This window comes from Rattus rattus, chromosome 2 (genome assembly GCF_011064425.1).
Source record: "Rattus rattus isolate New Zealand chromosome 2, Rrattus_CSIRO_v1, whole genome shotgun sequence".
NCBI lineage: Eukaryota > Metazoa > Chordata > Mammalia > Rodentia > Muridae > Rattus > Rattus rattus.
In genome coordinates this window covers 61,099,647-61,121,835 of record NC_046155.1, presented here as the reverse complement: position 1 = coordinate 61,121,835, position 22,189 = coordinate 61,099,647, and the positions used below count along the sequence as shown (strand labels likewise).

The window sequence follows — 22,189 nt, the reverse complement described above, 5'->3', positions numbered from 1 at the left end:
CCCCTGTGATGTGAGAAATGTTATCTTCAGAAATCAGTCCTGAACATCAGGTTGTATAGAGCAACCAATAGTCTTGGCACTGGCTTGTGATGGTCAAGGTTTTCTATAGGACCTTTGGTTAATGACTCAACAGGTTGTCACCCATTCCTGTGGCTGGATTTGTAACTTGGTGGCACAAGATGTCTAGGTGGAGCCTCGTGTCCTGTTAGTTTTTGGCTCCATATGTATTCCATACATATAGGAAGCTAATAGAGTAGCAGATTTCCATTTAATTTTTTCTTTAGTGTTTGTTGTCCCTCCCCTTATTTCCTACTTTACCTAGGCTTGCATGCCAGGGCTGTGGGTGCCTGGTTAAGAAAAAGAAACTGACCCTCTCCCTTATCAAGTATGAATCTGTGTGCCCACTCCAACATGCAGCCAGCAGGTGACCAGGATACACTGGAGAGAGTGATCAACTCCAGTCAACATCATGTTGATGAATATGAAAGGAGGGTAATGGGGCTTGAAAAATGCGAGGGAGGTAGACGTGTGTACCCTTTGCCTCTACCTATTTCTCCCGGTTCCCTCTCATTAACCCCTCCTATTCTAGCTTTTATCTCTTCCCAACACTATACACTTCTTCCTCTTCCTGGGGAGATATTCTTCTGCCCCCTAGTTCCCTAGTAGATAGTCAGGAATCCTGTGTGGTTATCCAGATTGTAGTTCTCATATCAGATACTTAAAACCTAACATCCTTAACAGCAAACACATGAAATATTTGTTGTTTTGGGTCTGGGTTTGCTAAATCAGGATGATTATTTAGGTCCATCAGGCCAGTCTTAGGGTTACAGATTGCAATGGCTGCCCTAACTGCCCTCAGTATTCCCTTTGAAGGCCATGCAAGTAGATCTACTTCAGCGTCAACATTGACAGAGCTTTGAACAAGCACTGAGGGGGCTGGGCTCCTAACAGTGGAGTCTGAGGGGGGCACACATAGAGCATAATCATGGGGTCCTGCCCTTAAGCCAGCTCCATTGTGTGCTCAGAGTACATCACTGTGGTGGTGCCGGCACAGCTGAGGTGCTAGTTTATAGCTCAGTATTTGCTGAACTAGCAGGACGTGCCAACATTTTGTTGGCAAGTATTGATTGTTAATACAGAGAATTATTGTAGAATTTGGGAGGTGGCGATCAGTTAACGGGGAGGGAAGAGGGAAAGAAGGTCCTGGGCGGCCCTAGCTCAATAATGGATGAAGACTCGATGACATTCAACTTCCCCAGAAGGAGACGCTGGTACACACGTCTGTGGCATTCCTGTCGTCGTTTAGGTTGCTTGTGTCATCAGAGATCAAGGGAATTTCACCACTATCGGATCGGGTATGAACCGGTGGGTCCATTACAACGAGCGGCAAGTGTTGGAGACCTGGTGACAACAGAGAGTATGATCTACTCCAGGGAACATCATGTGGATGAATATGATAGACGGGGCAGGTAATTGATGAGAGCAGTAAAAGCAGGTTGGTGGGAACTGTTAGGGACACTCAGGGCTAAGCAGGAAGAAAAATCAACTTTTAGGGCTACATCCTGAGGGTGGAGAATGGTCATTACATAGGCTCATTTTCACTGGGGAGCCCTGGGTTTTACACTGCTAAATGCTCTTAGTCATATGAGACCTCCACACCGTGGAACAGCAGCTCCTAGGCCTTAATGAAACTACATAGTTTTACTTTTATGTTTACCCTTAAATTTTGTAAACACACACAGATACAACACACACACACACACACACACACACACACACACACACACGCACAAATACAGTTGTTTTGCATAGATGTATTTTTTGTGCGCTGTGTGTGACAGAACCTGGTGCTGGATCACCTGGAACTGCAGCTATAGACAGTTGTGAGCTGTGATGTGGGTCCTAACAATCAAAACTGTGTTCTCTACTAAATGAAACTAGAGCTGTTATTGCCAAGCCCCCATCTCGATTTTATTTTATTTTTTGTTGTTGTTCTTTTCTGCTTTTCTTTTTATTTGATATTTTATGCATTTACACTTCAGTGTTATACCCTTTCCTGCCTCTCCCATTTCCACTCCCCACTCCCCTGATTCTATGAAGATTTTCTTTTTTCTTTTTTTAAGATTTTATTTATATGAGTACACTGTAGCTGTCTTCAGACACACCAGATCCCATTACAGATGGTTGTGAGCCACTGTGTGGTTGCTGGGAATTAAACTCACGACCTCTGGAAGAGCAGTCTGTGCTCTTAACCTCTGAGCCATCTCTCCAGGCAAGATTTTCTTAATATATAGGGCCTTAATCTGAACATAGAACACTAGAAAATTTATCATAAGGTAAATTGTCAACTTTAGTGCAAAAATATCAATAAGATCAATATGACAGGTTTGCTAATGGATCAAAGACATTTAGAACTGGAACTGTGACCATGCTCCCATGTAATCACCTTCTCTACTGTTGTTTTTACATTGATACACATGTGAAGGACAGAGATTGTCCTTGTCTCACTTCCTGTGCCTCACATGTGTGGAGCTTAGGGTGTGGTGGTCAGAGACAATGTCAACTGCTAGTTACATTGTACCGCCATGTGGGTTCTAAGGCCTGAGTTTAGGCAAGCAGGCTTCCCTGTGGGTTCCAGCCCATTGTCCCTCTGTTTTGGAGACACACTTCACTCAAACAAGTCCATGGTGTGTTTTATTTAGTATCTTGGAGCACACTGATGCTCATACTTGCAGGCAAGTAAGCTTTGGGGATCCCCTTATCCCAATAGCTCCAGTCAGGTTTTCAGGACAAATGTTTTACCAGTTGAGTTTTAACAACTGCCCCAGCCCCTCATTCCTTTTTTTGAGGGGGTTTGTTGGATATTTTTTATTTCCATTTCAAATGTTATTCCCCTTACCATGAACCCCCTATCTCATTGTCCGTCATCGTCTTCTATGAGGGTGTTCCCCAACCCATTTGCACACTCATTCTGGATTCCCTGCCTTGGCATTCCATTTCATTGTGACTAGACCTTGGCAGGACCAAGGATTTCTCCTCTCATTAGTGCCCAACAAGGCCATCCTCTGCTACATATGCAGTTGAAGCCAGGGGTCTTTCCATGTGAACCCTTTAGATGGAGGGACATCTGGGTTCTCTCCAGCTCCTGGCAATTATGAATAAGGCTGCTATGAACATAATGCAGCATGTTTCCTTGTTTTATGTTGGAGCCCTTTTTGGGTATATACACAGGCGTGTGTAAAGCTGGGTCCTCCAAACAGATTTCCAGAGTTGTTGTCCCAGCTTGCTCTCCCACCTACAAAGGAGCAGCGTTCCTCATTCTCCAAATCCTCACCTACCTCTGTTGTCACCTGAGCTTTTGATCTTTGCCATTCTGACTGGTGTGGGGTTGAATCACAGGATGGTATTGATTTGCACTTTCTCTGATGACTAAAGATGTTGAACAGTTCTTTAGGTGCTTTTTGGCCATTCGATATTCCTCAATTGAGAATTCTTTGTTTAGCTCTGCTCCCCATTTTGTAATAGATTCTCTGAGTCTAATTTCTTGAATTCTTTGTGTATATTGGATGTAAGCCTTCTATCAGATGTAGGATTCATAAAAATCTTTTCCAATCTGTTAGTCGCCATTTTCTTCTAATGACAGTGTCCTTTGTCTTACAGAAGTTTTGCAATTTTATGAGGTCCCATTTCTTTATTCTTGATCTTGGAGAATAAGCTATTGCTGTTCTGTTCAGGAAATTTTCCCAAGTGCTCATGTTTTCCAGGCTCTTCCCCACGTTTTCTTCTTTTAGGTTGAGTATATATGGTTTTATGTGGAGATCCTTGATTCACTTGGCCTTATCTGTGTGCAGGGCGATAAGAATGGTTCGATTTGCAATCTACATGCTGAGTTCCAGTTGATCCAGCACCAGTTGTTGAAAAAGCTATCTCTTTTTCCACTAGATGGTTTTAGCTCCTTTCTCAAAAATCAAGTGCCCATAGGTGTGTAGGTTCATTTCTGGGTCTCTTATTCTATTCCATTGATCTACTTGCCTATCTCTGTACCAATACCATAACATTTTTATCATTATTGCTCTGTAATACAGCTTAAGGTTAGGGAGGGTAATTCCCCCAGAATTTCTTTTATTTTTGAGTATAGTTTTAACTATCCTGTTATTTTTTGTTAATGCAAATGAATTTGCAAATGTTCTTTCTACCTCTATGAGGAATTGAGTTGGAATTTTGATGGGGATTGCATTGAATCAGTAGATTGCTTTTGGACAGGTGGCCAATTTTATAATATTAATCCTGCCAATCTACGAGAATGGGAGATCTTTCCATCTTATGAGATCTTCTATTATTTCTTCAGAGACTTGAAGTTCTTACTGAACAGAATTTTCACTTGCGTGGTTAGAGTCACACTGGGTTATTTTATTTTATTTGTGATTATTCTGAAGGTGTCGTTTCCCTAATTCCTTTCTTAGCCTGCTCATACTTTGAGTAGAGGAAGGCTACTGATTTGTTTGCGTTAATTTTATATCCAGCCACTTTGCTGAATTTGTGTAAAGGGGCATCCTTGTCTGCCTCCTGATTTTAGTGGTATTTCTTCACGTTTCTCTCAGTTTAGTTTATGACACACCAGCATATTTTCCCTAGTCCACATGCTTCTTGATCATTTTGTAATTCTAAGGCATTAATTATTCTTTAAGCTGGAGTTTCATATAAAGAATACAAGAATGAATTATAGTTTTAAAATATTCTTCTGCTTATTGAATATTTCCTTTGAAAACACTGTATTGTCCAATGGTAATTTTTCATTCTTTCAGCCCATTTACTCCCCACATGTAACTTAGATATGTACTGTGTAGAATACACATTCTAATATCTCTCAAGGTCTTCCCATTTGTAATTCTTTATTTCTCTGCCCAGTCAAGCTTCCTTACATTCTATAAATTTAAATATAACATGAAATGAACCTTGCTCTTTGGAACCCTCCTTTCATTTTGCTGAAACTCTTTTGAATCTCAAGCAAGGCAGCTAGGCCACCATAGGTTATTACCTTGTAGGAATATTTACCCAATTTTGGTGTGAGTCCATGGGCATATTGATCAATATATGGCAAAGCATGAGGTCCTGGTTTCTATACTGGTACTGAGTATAGAAATGTTACACATGGGCATAAAAGAATGAAATGTGGAAATAAAAATGAATCAAAGTATGGATGACTGATGACTTACATTTTTGTTCATTGTTAAAAATGTACATAGATACAAGCGGCCTGTATAATTGCAATTTACCAGTGGATTGTGACATATTTTGTTTAATGTAGGGCACAAAGCATTGCATGATTACCTTTTATTTTGTAGAGTAACAGTGTTAAAATATTGCTAATTATTGTTCTACAATAGTAAATAGGATGAATGACCTTGTACTCTTAGAGAGGCTAAAATGTGAATGAAAAAGGAAGGTAACCACAACGGATGAGATAGGAGGATTATCAAGTTCAGGACGTGGTTAGTAAAGAGAGTTCTTTTCTATAAGAAATGTAAGTTTTTTCTGTGAAAATTTTTATGTGTACTGCTGATAAAAATCCCGTTTTTCTCTCACAGAAAAGTTCTGTTTGTTATCACTAGGAAGAGAAATCATTATCATGATCATCAAATGCTGAGCTCTCAGGAGCTGGAAATGCTTGTAGTGTTGTAGCAGATTTCTTGCCAATCCAAATTCAAACACCACAGCAGCCCCTTGTAAGATAGCTACTATGTTTATTGTTCATCCCTTGGATGGGCACATGGAATCGTGGGGTTCCTAAAAATCCCAAGTAGTAACTAGAAAGTTCCAGATATTAGAGTAGGGTTTAAATTGAAGTTGAGATCAATTGGGGAACTTTTCTAGGTTTCAGACTATGTAATACTTACAGGTGATGATAGTCTTATTTGGAATTCACAGATGTCCTTAAATGTGCTTCCAATTTGCAGGACATCCCTACATTATGCGTGTGTCCACAACCATCCAGACGTGGTAACACTTTTACTGGAACATAACTCCAACATTAACATCCAAGATGATGAAGGCTGCACACCGTTGATTAAGGTAGCTATTGGCCATCTGTTTTGGTATAAAATGGATTAGAGGTGTCCTTGTTTGGTTTTTGCTGCTGTGAGAAAACACTGAACAAAACCAACTGAGGAGAGGGAAAGGTTATTTGGCTTCCATGTATTCATCCAATTGATCCTTGTGGGAAACCTGGTCAGGAGCTCAAATCAGGAACTGGGGGGAAGAACTAAACTAGAGACCAGGGGAGAATGCAGCCTTCCATGGCTTTTACCAAGGTTTGCTCATCATTTCTTCTACAACTGAGGACTTTCTTCTCAGGCATGCCCCTGCCACAAGACCTTGGGCTTTCCTACTTCTATCTAAATAAAAAATAGTTCCACACAGTGCCCCAGAGGCCAGTCTGATAGGGACAATCCCTAAGTGAGGATCTTTCCAGGTGTATTAAGCCTATGTCACATTGGCAAAAAGAACAAAATCTAACCAAACAAGCCATCTCTGCACTGTGACAGCCAACCAGCACAGACTTGAGTGCTTAGAACATCTAGGTGGGTTGGTAGAACCCCTTAACTCTACCACTTGGAAAAAGATGTGGTGGGGAGATCATTAAATGAGTCAAGCCTGGAGTACTTAAGAAGACCTTGTGTCAAAATGGAGGGAAAATATAAATAACTAAAACTCTGTCTGATTTAAGGGTAACTATTCAGTGTCATGGTAGAAATGTCTCTCTTGGCTTCCTTGAATTGACGATGTATTTCTTTTTTTTTTTATTTTTTTTTATTAACATGAATATTTCTTATATACATTTGAGTGTTATTCCTTTCCGGTTTCCGGCAAATATCCCCTTCCTCCCCCTTCCTTATGGGTGTTCCCCCCCCCACCCTTCCCCATTGCCGCCCTCCCCATGACAGTCTAGTTCACTGGGGTTCAGTCTTAGCAGGACCCAGGGCTTCCCCTTCCACTGGTGCTCTTACTAGGATATTCATTGCTACCTATGAGGTCAGAGTCCAGGGTCAGTCCATGTATAGTCTTTAGGTAGTGGCTTAGTCCCTGGAAGCTCTGGTTGCTTGGCATTGTTGTACATATGGGGTCTCAAGACCCTTCAAGCTCTTCCAGTTCTTTCTCTGATTCCTTTAACGGGGGTCCTGTTTTCAGTTCAGTGGTTTGCTGCTGGCATTCGCCTCTGTATTTGCTGTATTCTGGCTGTGTCTCTCAGGAGCAATCTACATCCGGCTCCTGTCAGTGTGAACTTCTTTCCTTCATCCATCTTGTCTAATTGGGTGGCTGTGTATGTATGGGTCACATGTGGGGCAGGCTCTGAATGGGTGTTCCTTCTGTGTCTGTTTTAATCTTTGCCTCTCTATTCCCTGCCAAGTGTATTCTTGTTCCACTTTTAAGGAAGGAGTGAAGCATTCATATTTTGATCATCCATCTTGAGTTTCATTTGTTCTAGGCATCTAGGGTAATTCAAGCATTTGGGCTAATAGCCACTTATCAGTGAGTGCATACCATGTATGTCTTTCTGTGATTGGGTTAGCTCACTCAGGATGATATTTTCCAGTTCCAACCATTTGATACGAATTTAATAAAGTCGTTGTTTTTGATAGCTGAGTAATATTCCATTGTGTAGATGTACCACATTTTCTGTATCCATTCCTCTGTTGAAGGGCATCTGGGTTCTTTCCAGCTTCTGGCTATTATAAATAAGGCTGCGATGAACATAGTGGAGCATGTGTCTTTTTTATATGTTGGGGCATCTTTTGGGTATATGCCCAAGAGAGGTATAGCTGGATCCTCAGGCAGTTCAATGTCCAATTTTCTGAGGAACCTCCAGACTGATTTCCAGAATGGTTGTACCAGTCTGCAACCCCACCAACAATGGAGGAGTGTTCCTCTTTCTCCGCATCCTCGACAGCATTTGCTGTCACCTGAGTTTTTGATCTTAGCCATTCTCACTGGTGTGAGGTGAAATCTCAGGGTTGTTTTGATTTGCATTTCCCTGATGACTAAAGATGTTGAACATTTCTTTAGGTGTTTCTCAGCCATTCGGCATTCCTCAGCTGTGAATTCTTTGTTTAGCTCTGAACCCCATTTTAATAGGGTTATTTGTCTCCCTCTGGTCTAACTTTTTGAGTTCTTTGTTATATTTTGGATATAAGACCTCTATCTGTTGTAGGATTGGTAAAGATCTTTTCCCAATCTGTTGGTTACCGTTTTGTCCTAACCACAGTGTCCTTTGCCTTACAGAAGCTTTGTAGTTTTTTTTATGAGATCCCATTTGTCGATTCTTGATCTTAGAGCATAAGCCATTGGTGTTTTGTTCAGGAAATTTTTCCAGTGCCCATGTGTTCCAGATGCTTCCCTAGTTTTTCTTCTATTAGTTTGAGTGTGTCTGGTTTGATGTGGAGGTCCTTGATCCACTTGGACTTAAGCTTTGTACAGGGTGATAAGCATGTATCGATCTGCATTCTTCTACATGTTGACCTCCAGTTGAACCAGCACCATTTGCTGAAAATGCTATCTTTTTTTCCATTGGATGGTTTTGGCTCCTTTGTCAAAAATCAAGTGACCATAGGTGTGTGGGTTCATTTCTGGGTCTTCAATTCTATTCCATTGGTCTATCTGTCTGTCTCTGTACCAATACCATGCAGTTTTTATCACTATTGCTCTGTAATACTGCTTGAGTTCAGGGATAGCAATTCCCCCTGAAGTCCTTTTATTGTTGAGGATAGTTTTAGCTATCCTGGGTTTTTTGTTATTCCAGATGAATTTGCAAATTGTTCTGTCTAACTCTTTGAAGAATTGGATTGGTATTTTGATGGGGATTGCATTGAATCTGTAGATCGCTTTTGGTAAAATGGCCATTTTTACTATATTAATCCTGCCAATCCATGAGCATGGGAGATCTTTCCATCTTCTGAGGTCTTCTTCAATTTCTTTCTTCAGAGTCTTGAAGTTCTTGCTGTACAAATCTTTTACTTGCTTGGTTAAAGTCACACCGAGGTACTTTATATTATTTGGGTCTATTATGAAGGGTGTCGTTTCCCTAATTTCTTTTTTTTTTATATTTTTTTATTATTATTAACTTGAGTATTTCTTAGATACATTTGAGTGTTATTCCTTTCCGGTTTCGGGCAAACATCCCCTCCCCCTCCCTTCCTTATGGGTGTTCCCTCCCAACCCTCCCACCCTTGCTTCCCTCTCCCCAACAGTCTAGTTCACTGGGGGTTCAGTCTTAGCAGGACCCAGGGCTTCCCCTTCCACTGGTGCTCTTACTAGGATATTCATTGCTACCTATGAGGTCAGAGTCCAGGGTCAGTCCATGTATAGTCTTTGGGTAGTGGCTTAGTCCCTGGAAGCTCTGTTTGGTTGGCATTGCTGTACATATGGGGTCTCGAGCTCCTTCAAGCTCTTCCAGTTCTTTCTCTGATTCCTTCAATGGGGGTCCTGTTCTCAGTTCAGTGGTTTCCTGCTGGCATACGCATCTGTATTTGCTGTATTCTGGTTGTGTCTCTCAGGAGCCATATGCATTCACATTTTTATCATCCGTCTTGAGTTTCATTTGTTCTAGGCATCTAGGGTAATTCAAGCATTTGGGCTAATAGCCACTTATCAATGAGTACATACCATGTATGTCTTTCTGTGATTGGGTTAGCTCACTCAGGATGATATTTTCCAGTTCCAACCATTTGCCTACAATTTCATAAAGTCATTGTTTTTGATAGCTGAGTAATATTCCATTGTGTAGATGTACCACATTTTCTGTATCCATTCCTCTATTGAAGGGCATCTGGGTTCTTTCCAGCTTCTGGCTATTACAAATAAGGCTGCGATGAACATAGTGGAGCATGTGTCTTTTTTATATGTTGGGGCATCTTTTGGGTATATGCCCAAGAGAGGTATAGCTGGATCCTCAGGCAGATCAATGTCCAATTTTCTGAGGAACCTCCAGACTGATTTCCAGAATGGTTGTAGCAGTCTGCAACCCCATCAACAATGGAGGAGTGTTCCCCTTTCTCCACATCCTCGACAGCATTTGCTGTCACCTGAGTTTTGATCTTAGCCATTCTCACTGGTGTGAGGTGAAATCTCAGGGTTGTTTTGATTTGCATTTCCTTATGACTAACGATGTTGAACATTTCTTTATGTGTTTCTCGCCATTCGCATTCCTCAGCTGTGAATTCTTTGTTTAGCTCTGAACCCCATTTTTTTTTAATAGGGTTATTTGTCTCCCCTCATGGTCTAACTTCTTGAGTTCTTTGTATATTTTGGATATAAGCCCTCTATCTGTTGTAGGATTGGTAAAGATCTTTTCCCAATCTGTTGGTTGCCGTTTTGTCCTAACCACAGTGTCCTTTGCCTTACAGAAGCTTTGCAGTTTTATGAGATCCCATTTGTCGATTCTTGATCTTAGAGCATAAGCCATTGGTGTTTTGTTCAGGAAATTTTTTTCCAGTGCCCATGTGTTCCAAATGCTTCCTAGTTTTTCTTCTATTAGTTTGAGTGTATCTGGTTTGATGTGGAGGTCCTTAAGCTTGGACTTAAGCTTTGTACAGGGTGATAAGCATGGATCGATCTGCATTCTTCTACATGTTGACCTCCAGTTGAACCAGCACCATTTGCTGAAAATGCTATCTTTTTTTTTCCATTGGATGGTTTTGGCTCCTTTGTCAAAAAATCAAGTGCCCATAGGTGTGTGGGTTCATTTCTGGGTCTTCAATTCTGTTCCATTGTTCTATCTGTCTGTCTCTGTACCAATACCATGCAGTTTTTATCACTATTGCTCTGTAATACTGCTTGAGTTCTGGGATAGTGATTCCCCTGAAGTCCTTTTTATTGTTGAGGATAGTTTTAGCTATCCTGGGTTTTTTGTTATTCCAGATGAATTTGCAAATTGTTCTGTCTAACTCTTTGAAGAATTGGATTGGTATTTTGATGGGGATTGCATTGAATCTGTAGATGCGCTTTTGGCAGAATGGCCATTTTTTACTATATTAATCCTGCCAATCCATGAGCATGGGAGATCTTTCCATCTTCTGAGATCTTCTTCAATTTCTTTCTTCAGAGTCTTGAAGTTCTTATTGTACAGATCTTTCCCTTGCTTGGTTAAAGTCACACCGAGGTACTTTATATTATTTGGATCTATTATGAAGGGTGTCATTTCCCTAATTTCTTTCTCGGCCTGTTTCTCTTTTGTGTAGAGGAAGGCTACTGATTTATTTGAGTTAATTTTATACCCAGCCACTTTGCTGAAGTTGTTTATCAGCTTTAGTAGTTCTCTGGTGGAACTTTTGGGATCACTTAAATATACTATCATATCATCTGCAAATAGTGATATTTTGACTTCTTCTTTTCCGATCTGTATCCCCTTGACCTCCTTTTGTTGTCTGATTGCTCTTGCTAGAACTTCAAAAGTATATTGAATAAGTAGGGAGAGAGTGGGCAGCCTTGTCTAGTCCCTGATTTTAGTGGGATTGCTTCAAGTTTCTCTCCATTTAGTTTAATGTTAGCCACTGGTTTGCTGTATATGGCTTTTACTATGTTTAGGTATGGGCCTTGAATTCCTATTCTTTCCAGGACTTTTATCATGAAGGGGTGTTGAATTTTGTCAAATGCTTTCTCAGCATCTAATGAAATGATCATGTGGTTTTGCTCTTTCAGTTTGTTTATATAATGGATCACATTGATGGTTTTCCGTATATTAAACCATCCCTGCATGCCTGGGATGAAGCCTACTTGATCATGGTGGATGATTGTTTTGATGTGCTCTTGCATTCGGTTTGCCAGAATTTTATTGAGTATTTTTGCGTTGATATTCATAAGGGAAATTGGTCTGAAGTTCTCTTTCTTTGTTGGGTCTTTGTGTGGTTTAGGTGTAAGAGTAATTGTGGCTTCATAGAAGGAATTCGGTAGTGCTCCATCTGTTTCAATTTTGTGGAATAGTTTGGATAATATTGGTACGAGGTCTTCTATGAAGGTCTGATAGAATTCTGCACTAAACCCGTCTGGACCTGGGCTCTTTTTGGTTAGGAGACCTTTAATGACTGCTTCTATTTCCTTAGGAGTTATGAGGTTGTTTAACTGGTTTATCTGTTCCTGATTTAACTTCGGTACCTGGTATCTGTCTAGGAAATTGTCCATTTCCTACAGATTTTCAAGTTTTGTTGAATATAGGCTTTTATAGTAAGATCTGATGATTTTTTGAATTTCCTCTGAATCTGTAGTTATGTCTCCCTTTTCATTTCTGATTTTGTTAATTTGGACACACTCTCTGTGTCCTCTCCTTAGTCTGGCTAGGGGTTTATCTACCTTGTTGATTTTCTCAAAGAACCAACTGTTGGTTCTGTTGATTCTTTCTATGGTCTTTTTGTTTCTACTTGGTTGATTTCAGCTCTGAGTTTGATTATTTCCTGCCTTCTACTCCTCCTGGGTGTATTTGCTTCTTTTTGTTCTAGAGCTTTTAGGTGTGCTGTCAAGCTGCTGACATATGCTCTTTCCTGTTTCTTTCTGCAGGCACTCAGTGCTATGAGTTTTCCTCTTAGCACAGCTTTCATTGTGTCCCATACGTTTGGGTATGTTGTACCTTCATTTTCATTAAATTCTAAAAAGTTTTTAATTTCTTTCTTTATTTCTTCCTTGACCAGTTTATCATTGAGTAGAGCATTGTTCAATTTCCACGTATATGTGGGCATTCTTCCTTATTGTTATTGAAGACCAGCTTTAGGCCGTGGTCCGATAGCACGCATGGGATTATTTCTATCTTTCTGTACCTGTTGAGGCCCGTTTTTTGACCAATTATATGGTCAATTTTGGAGAAAATACCATGAGGAGCTGAGAAGAAGGTATATCCTTTTTTGCTTTAGGGTAGAACGTTCTATAAATATCTGTTAAGTCCATTTGGCTCATGACTTCTCTTAGTCTTTGTCGTCTCTGTTTTAATTTCTGTTTCCATGATCTGTCCATTGATGAGTGGGGGTGTTGAAATCTCCTACTATTATTGTGTGAGGTGCAATGTGTGTTTTGAGCTTTAGTAAGGTTTTTTTTTACGTGTAGGTGCCCTTGTATTTGGGGCATAGATATTTAGGATTGAGAGTTCATCTTGGTGGATTTTTCCTTTGATGAATATGAAGTGTCTTTCCTTATCTTTTTTGATGACTTTTAGTTGAAAATTGACTTTATTTGATATTAGAATGGCTACTCCAGCTTGCTTCTTCCGACCATTTGCCTGGAAAGTTGTTTTCCAGCCTTTCACTCTGAGGTAGTGTCTGTCTTTGTCTCTGAGGTGTGTTTCCTGTAGGCAGCAGAATGCAGGGTCCTCGTTGCATATCCAGTTTGTTAATCTATGTCTTTTTATTGGGGAGTTGAGGCCATTGATGTTGAGAGATATTAAGGAATAGTGATTATTGCTTCCTGTTATATTCATATTTGGATGTGTTATGTTTGTGTGCTTTTCTTCTCTTTGTTTTGTTGCCAAGATGATTAGTTTCTTGCCTCTTCTTGGGTATAGCTTGCCTCCTTATGTTGGGCTTTACCATTTATTATCCTTTGTAGTGCTGGATTTGTAGAAAGATATTGTGTAAATTTGGTTTTGTCATGGAATATCTTGGTTTCTCCATCTATGTTGATTGAGAGTTTTGCAGGATACAGTAACCTGGGCTGGCATTTGTGTTCTCTTAGGGTCTGTATGACATCAGTCCAGGATCTTCTGGCCTTCATAGTTTCTGGCGAGAAGTCTGGTGTGATTCTGATAGGTCTGCCTTCATATGTTACTTGACCTTTTTCCCTTACTGCTTTTAATATTCTTTCTTTATTTTGTGCGTTTGGTGTTTTGACTATTATGTGACGGGAGGTGTTTCTTTTCTGGTCCAATCTATTTGGAGTTCTGTAGGCTTCTTGTATGCCTATGGGTATCTCTTTTTTTAGGTTAGGGAAGTTTTCTTCTATGATTTTGTTGAAGATATTTACTGGTCCTTTGAGCTGGGAGTCTTCACTCTCTTCTATACCTATTATCCTTAGGTTTGATCTTCTCATTGAGTCCTGGATTTCCTGTATGTTTTTGACCAGTAGCTTTTATCGCTTTACATTATCTTTGACAGTTGAGTCAATGATTGCTATGGAATCTTCTGCTCCTGAGATTCTCTCTTCCATCTCTTGTATTCTGTTGGTGAAGCTTGTATCTACAGCTGCTTGTCTCTTCTTTTGGTTTTCTATATCCAGGGTTGTTTCCATGTGTTCTTTCTTGATTGCTTCTATTTCCATTTTTAATTCCTTCAACTGTTTTATTGTGTTTTCCTGGAATTCTTTCAGGGATTTTTGTGTCTCCTCTCTATGGGCTTCTACTTGTTTATTTATGTTTTCCTGGAATTCTTTCAGGCATTTTTGCGATTCCTCTCTGTAGGCTTCTACTTGTTCTCTAAGGGAGTTCTTCACGTCTTTCTTGAAGTCCTCCAGCATCATGGTCAAATATGATTTTGAATCTAGATCTTGCTTTTCTGGTGTGTTTGGATATTCCATGTTTGTTTTGATGGGAGAATTAGGCTCCGATGATGCCATGTAGTCTTGGTTTCTGTTGCTTGTGTTCCTGCGCTTGCCTCTTGCCATCAAATTATCTCTAGTGTTACTTTGTTCTGCTATTTCTGACAGTGGCTAAACTGTCCTATAGGCCTGTGTGTCAGGAGTGCTGTAGACCTGTTTTCCTCTCTTTCAGTCAGTTATGGGGACAGAGTGTTCTGCTTTCGGGCGTGTAGTTTTTCCTTTCTACAGGTCTTCAGCTGTTCCTGTGGACCTGTGCCTTGAGTTCACCAGGCAAGGTCACTTGCAGCAAAAGTTGGTCTTACCTGTGGTCCCGAGGCTCAAGTTGCTCATGGGGTGCTGCCCATTTGGGCTCTCCATGATGGCAGCAACCAGGAAGATCTGTGCCCCTTCCGGGAGCCTCAGTGCACCAGGGTTCCAGATGGATTCTGGCGCTTTCCTCTGGAATCAGTAATGTGTGCAGAGAGCAGTCTCTTCTGGTTTTGCAGGTGTGTCTGCCTCTCTGAAGGTTTAGCTCTCCCTCCCACGGGATTTGGATGCAGAGAACTGTTTATCTGGTCTGTTTCCTTCAGGTTCCGGCGGTGTCTCAGGCAGGGGACCTGCCGCTCCTGGGCCCTCCCCCACAGGAACCCAGAGGCCTTGTACAGTTTCCTCTTGGGCCAGGGATGTGGGCAGGGGTGGGCAGTGTTGGTGGTCTCTTCTGCTCTGCAGCTTCAGGACTGCCCACCTGACCAGGCGGTAAGGTATCTCTCCCACGGGGTCTGACGATGTATTTCTTTGTACAATTTCCACAGGCCGTGCAGTGCCAAAACACAGACTGTGTTTATATATTGCTGAGGCACAATGCTAATCCAAATCTGACAGATTTCCACGGGAATACAGCCTTTCATCATGCCGCTTCCAGGGGAAACATAAAAATTGTAAAATTGCTTCTGAAGTACAATGTAGATTTTGAAGCCAAAACAAAGGTAAAAGTCATTCAACTTTATTCCCAATGCAGTTCTAACGGTCACACTCAGACCAGTTTTCTACATGCAGAACCTCAAGCATTCTCTCTGAATGTGTTCAGAGGAGTGCTTTTTTTCTTCAAATAGAATATATATACACACACATATATATGTTATATATGCATATATATAACATATATATATATATATATATATATTTGTAATTAGTGTAAAAGAACACAGAACAGCATGGTTTTCCTCAGCATTGACCTTGTTTAAAATTCAAGAATAAAGGCTTTAGGAACACACACACACACACACACACACACACACACACACACACACACACACACCCCACATCTACACGACAATAAATATAAATACATTTCAAGTTAAATGATTATAGAATAAATAGAAATGGCTTGCAGCTAAGGAGGTACTAATGTGGGTTTGGCTCAGGGATGAGGGAAGACTGGAAAAAGAAAGAGGTGACAGGCAAATTAGGAAATTTGATCATTGGAGACAATATGCAAAAACATTTTTATTATTTTCAAAAGTTTTGGTATTCATAGAAGATGCTATTGACCTTGGGAGATAATTCTTAGTTTAGAAAAGAAATATATTTGAAGTGCAGAATGAGAAACTCTGCTCCAGATACCTCTTGAGCACACTCCTTCAACAGGGGCACACCAAACTTTATATTTGGGGGTTGTGTCCATGGAGGTCCTACTCTTTGGAGCTAAGAAGATTGGAGCCATTGAGTGTTTGGGGAAAATTCTGGAAGGGATTGGTGTTCATATGCAGTGTTGTGTAGACAAAAGATGTTTCAAAGGGAAGAAGACAGCTGTGCGTGGGAAAGCACAGCAGGTGTTGCAGGAAAAATGATGCCTTGTGACTCAGTTCAGTGTGTGTTTATGTTCACAAAATCTGTGATGAACTTTATAAAATGTTTTATAAAATGTAATATTGTTTTCTTTACAGTATGGCTTGACACCATTGGAACTTGCAACATATGAAAATCATACTGAAATGGTAAAATTTTTAGAATCAAAGAGTGCAGATGCACATGCTGTGCAAGTGTCAAGCAGGTACAGTTTCTTCTCTTCTACAATCTTAGTGTTGTTCTTGATGGTGACAATTACTTAAGTAGGAATATTAAAATGATATTAAATGATTTGAAAAACTCAGAGACAAATATTTAGAAAGCTTATGACACACGAAATATGGAGACTGTTCCAACACAACAAAAGAACAGCAGTACCAGGATTACTACATAGTTCAGTAGTTCAGTTCGTGAGTCATGAACCAAGACAAAGAATAAGCTAGATCAACTGTTGGTCCACTTCAGTATATGTTATTTTGACACAGTTTGCCACTGAATTAAAGGCCATGTGTGTCATTGGCAAATGTTCTACCATGAATAAACATCCCCAGTCTCTGAGTCTGAAATTTTATAATTTCTGACTCTAAAAATGACAGCATAAGCCATATGTTTAGAATTATACATACATAATCACAGGTAATAAATAGTGTTTCCTAATGATCTGTTTGAGTTTTGAAATGTCCAATGCAGCAGAAAACTACCTTTTGCTAGGAGGTGTTCGGTAAACTTTCACCCTGTAATTAACCAGCAGTGTTGGTGATACTGCAGTCCAAGACATTTTTGTTCCACGTTTCAGATGGAGCTTTCAATGTGGATATATAAATAGTTCATTTCCTTCCACATATTCTGGTATTGTAGAATTATAAATCTTGTCCTAGATTTTGTTAATGTTTAGCTCTAAAAATGATCTTACAAAGCTATATTCCTTTCCATATGAAATAAAATTGTTTATGCTGAAATTCCCTGTTTAGTACACATGTTTACCTATTGTTTATGTTGAGCCATTATTTCCAGACAACAGATCTGTGCTTTAAGGTGAGCCTTTCTAGAGAGCGCTCATTCTCATTTCAAAACTTTAATGCTCTTTGAAATATTTAATTTTATTTTTTCTTATTCTTTTTACATCAAACTCACTGACCCTGTCTCAGTCTCCCTATTCTACAGTCCTTTCCGGTTCCCCTTCACCTTCACCTCCAAGCAGTCATGGATCCCCTATGTATCCCCACACCCTGGCACTTCAAGTCTCTGCAAGGGTAGACACTTCCTCTCTCTCCGAGGTCAGACAAGGCAGCTCAGCTAGAAGGAGGTATCCCATGTATAAGCAACAGCTTTTTGATAGACCCCATCCCAGTTGACTGGGACCCATATGAAAACCTAGCTGCTCTTCTGCTACATATGAGTGGGAAGGTGTGAGTCCAGCTCGTGTATGTTCTGTGGTTGGTGGTTCAGTCTCTGAGAGCCCCAGGCGTCCAGGTTATTTGACTCTGTTGGTTGTCCTCTGGAGTTCCTATCTCCTTGCAGACCTGGAATCTTTCCTCCTAGTGTTCCCTAAGAGTCTACTGCCATACATCCCTGAGCAAGCCAAATCTTGTCATTAGAGTTTTTAAGTGGGAGGAAGGGAGGGAGGGAGGGAGGGAGGGAGGGAGGGAAAGAGGGAAAGATTGTGTGTATGCTTGCTCGGGCCTTTTAGTTTGTGCTCTATTTAAAACTTAACCATGCCTCATGTTTTCTCTTGTGAAATTCGGGAGGATACCAGTCAATAATCATAATCATTTGCTGAAAAATGAATTAAAAATTATTTGCCTAGACCTGTAGTCCCATGAATTACATCCCAGTCAGTGGGAGGTAGGAGACACACAGACCTTTGTGAGTTAAGTCCAACATGGTCTATGGGGTGGGTTTCAGACCAGCATGGCTACATAGTGAGATCCAGTTTCAAAAAATATTGTTTGTAAACATCTAAACTAAGATACAGGGGACTCAAATATAAAGGGCTTAAAATGCTCGCTAAATGTTTTTCTTATGCATAGCACAATAATGATAACTTTAAAATCTATGCCACAGTGCAAGAAGACCAGCACATAAAAAAAAAGTGAAGCATGTCAGATTTAAAAAAGGTAAGATTTTTATATCATATATAAATTTAGTATATAGTAGCTGGTCTTATTCACCCTAGATAAAATAGTGCAGACATTTTAGCTCCTCTCCTACTGTGATCACAGAAGGCAGCCCAGCTACCAGAAAGGAATCCAAATGCAGGTAACAGAATGTGAACCTGCCCTCACTTCAGTAAACCAGGAGCCCACATGAAGAGCACATGAAGCTGCACGTCTGCTACATGTGAATATGGGGTCTATGTGCAGCCTTGGCATGCTCTTTGATCGGTGGTTCAGTCCCTGTGAGCCCTCATGGGACCCCGTTGGTTAATCTTTAGGTTTTCTTGTGTTCCTGACCCTTCAATCGCAAAGTCCTCCTTTGAATTCAATATCCTTCCCCCAACTCTTTCACAAGACACCCCAACCTCCACCTGATATTTATTTGGCTGTGGGTGTGCACATCTGTTTCTATCCAGGGCTCGATGAAGACTCTCAGAAGAATTATCCTAGGCTTCTGACTGCAAGCATAGCAAAATATCATTAATGGAGTCAAAGATTGACTCTCTCCCACAGGGTGGGTCTCAAGTTGGGCCAGTTATTGGTTAGGTATCTCCTTAATGTCCGTTCCATTTTAACCTGCATATCTTGCTGGTAGGATAAGTTTTGGGTTGATGTTTTTCTGAGTGCTTTGGTGTTCTCCTCCTTCTCCTGGAAGTCTCCCCTGTGTACAGAAGATGACCACTGAAAGCTGCATATCACCTGCTGCTAGTAATCTCCTCGAGTCTCAGCTCCATGGATAGACTGCTAAGAGCCCCCATGGTTCCTGGTCTTTGTTTCACCACAGAGATGCCTCTCCACTGGTATCTTCTCTCCCAGCTCCACACCTGCTCTGCACCTTAGTTCCCCTTCCCATCTCCCACAGATTTCCCTCCCTCAACTGAATCCTGATATCTATTTCATTTTCCCTCCTGAGTGAGATTCACGTATCTTCCCTTGCGCCCTCTTTACTTAGCTTCTTTAGGTCTCTGCACTGTGGCCTGGTTATTCTGTAATTTATGGCTGCTAAGGTCCTCACCTTTAAGTGAGTACATACCACGCCTGTACTTCTCGGTTTGAGTTACCTTATCCAGTATGATGTTTGCCAATCCCATCCATTCTTAATTTTTAGAAAAAAAACTGTCAAGTTCCTTTTCAAAGGGGGTTGTAAATATGTCCTCCCACCAACAATGGAGGAGTGTTTCCTTTGCTCAATGTCCTTGCCAGCATGTGCTGTCACTTGTGTTTTCTGTTTTAGCCGCTCTGACTGGGGTAGGATGGAATCTAAGAGTTCTTTTTATTTGCATTCAGTGATGACTGAAGATGAACATTTACTGTTTCTCGGCCTCCTGAGATTCCTCTGTTGAGAATTCTCCATCTACCACTTTACCTCATTTTCCAATTGGTTTATTGGTGTCTAACTCCTTGGGTTTTTATATATAATTTGACCATTATTTCTCTTTCAAGTGTAGGACTGGTGAAGATCTTTTCCCAATGTGTAGGCTTCTGTTTTGTCCTTTAATGGTTTCCTTTGCTTTACAGAAGGTTTTCAGTTTCATGAGTCCCCATTTATCAGTCGTTGGTCTTAGAGGCTGGGACATTGGTGTTCTGTTTAGGAAATTGTCTACTGCACTAATGTATCAAGGATATTAATGTTTCTGCTTCAATGCTGAGGTCTTTCATCCATGTGAACTTGAGTTTTGTGCAGGGTGATAAATACTCATCTATTTGCATTCTTCTTCATGCAGACATCCAGTTACACCTGCATCATTTGTTGAAGATACTTTCATTTCCCCCCCATTGTATGGTTTTGCCTTCTTCTCATAATCATGTGTTAGTAGATATGTGTGTTTTTTCTTTGATTTGATTCCACCGATCAACTTTTTGTTTCTGTACTAATTCTATGCAACTTTTGTTATGATTGCTTTGTGATATGTCTTGAAATCAGGGATGGTGATGCCTCCAAGAATTATTTTATTATTCAAGATCTATATCTATATCGATATCTAACTATATCTATCTATCTATCTATCTATCTACCTATCTATCTGTGTCTTAGCGATCTTGGGTTTTTTTTTTTTTGAAAGAATTGCTCTTTCAAGGTCTGTAAATAACTGTCTTGCAATTTTGAAGAGAAATGCATTGAATGTGAAGATGCTTTTTGTAAGATGGCCATTTTCACCTTGTTAATCCTATCCATCTGTAGCATAGGAGACCTTGCCATCTTCAGATGTCCTGTTAATTCCTTTTTCAGAGACATAAAGTTTTTGACAGACAGGACTTTAAGTAGCTTGATTAGAGTTGTATTGGGCTATTTAATATTCCCTGTGGTTACTGTGAAGGGTTTTGCTTGGCTAAATTTTTTCTTATCCCTTTTAACTATTGTATGAGGGAGGGCTGCTGGTTCTCGGAGTTAATCTTGTATCCAGACACTTTTCTGTAAGGGTTTATCACCTTTGGTGTCGGTGTACTTTGGTAGATTTTGCGAGGTCTCCTTTGTATGTGGGCAGCTTTGCTTACTCTCTGGTTTTAAGTTTCTCTGCATTTAAGTTGTTATTGTCTATTGGCTGGTTTAGGTATGCGAATTTGATCACTGAGGTCTCTAAGACTTTTAACATGAAGGGGTGTTTGTTTTTATCAACGGCTTTATCAGCATCTAATGTGATGATCAAGTGAATTTTTTCAACATCCCCACCCCTGCCAGCTGCAGCTATCCATTCATTTTCATGGCTGTCAAGCCATCTCCCCTGTATCTCCCCAGACCCGATCCTGAAACACTCAGTTGTCCCAAATTTACCCACTCCCACCTAGTTCCTTCCTTCCTCTGCCTCCTCTGACTATTTTACGGTATGTTCTAAGTTAGATTCAAAATCCTATCTTGGTTCTTTCTTGCTCATCTTCTTTTGGTCATGAGTATAGTATTGATATCCTGTACTTTATTGCTAATATCCACTTAGAAGTGAGTATACACCATCCATGTCTTTTGGGTCTGGGTTATGTCACTCAGGAAGATACTCTCAAGTTCTATTCATTCACCAGCAAAATTCATTATCTTTGTCCTTAGTAGGTGAATAGTATTGTCTTTTTTCATTTTAAAAAATTTATTTTTTTTAAGATTTATTTTATTTATATGAGAACACTGTAGCTGTCTTCAGACACACAGAAGAGGGCATCGGATCCCATTTCAGATGGTTGCTGGGAATCGAACTCAGGACCTCTGGAAGAGCAGACAGTGCTCTTAACTGCTGAGCCAACTCTCCAGCCCAAAAAAATTTATTTTTAAAAATGTATGTGTACTGTGCCCCACTATGTTCATAGCAGCCTTATTTATAATAGCCAGAAGCTGGAAAGAACCCAGATGCCCTTCAACAGAGGAATGGATACAGAAAATGTGGTACATCTACACAATGGAATATTACTCACCTATCAAAAACAGTGCCTTTATGAAATTCATAGGCAAATGGTTGGAACTGGAAAATATCATCCTGAGTGAGGTAACCCAATCACAGAAAAACACACATGGTATGCACTCATTGATAAGTGGCTATTAGCCCAAATGCTTGAATTACCCTAGATGCATAGAACACATGAAACTCAAGACGGATGATCAAAATGTGAATGCTTCACTCCTCCTTTAAAAGGGGAACAAGAATACCCTTGGC

General features: G+C 40.3%; 1 protein-coding gene across 1 annotated transcript; it reads left to right on the top strand.

Annotated features, from left to right (window-relative positions):
• Positions 1-1,224: 1,224 nt before the first annotated feature.
• Positions 1,225-19,432, top strand: LOC116893093 (ankyrin repeat domain-containing protein 7-like). The gene is made up of 5 exons (XM_032895037.1): positions 1,225-1,469; positions 5,958-6,072; positions 15,360-15,533; positions 16,494-16,600; positions 19,414-19,432. Exons 1-5 carry the CDS (start codon positions 1,225-1,227, stop codon positions 19,430-19,432), a joined length of 660 nt encoding a protein of 219 aa, XP_032750928.1.
• Positions 19,433-22,189: the final 2,757 nt, after the last annotated feature.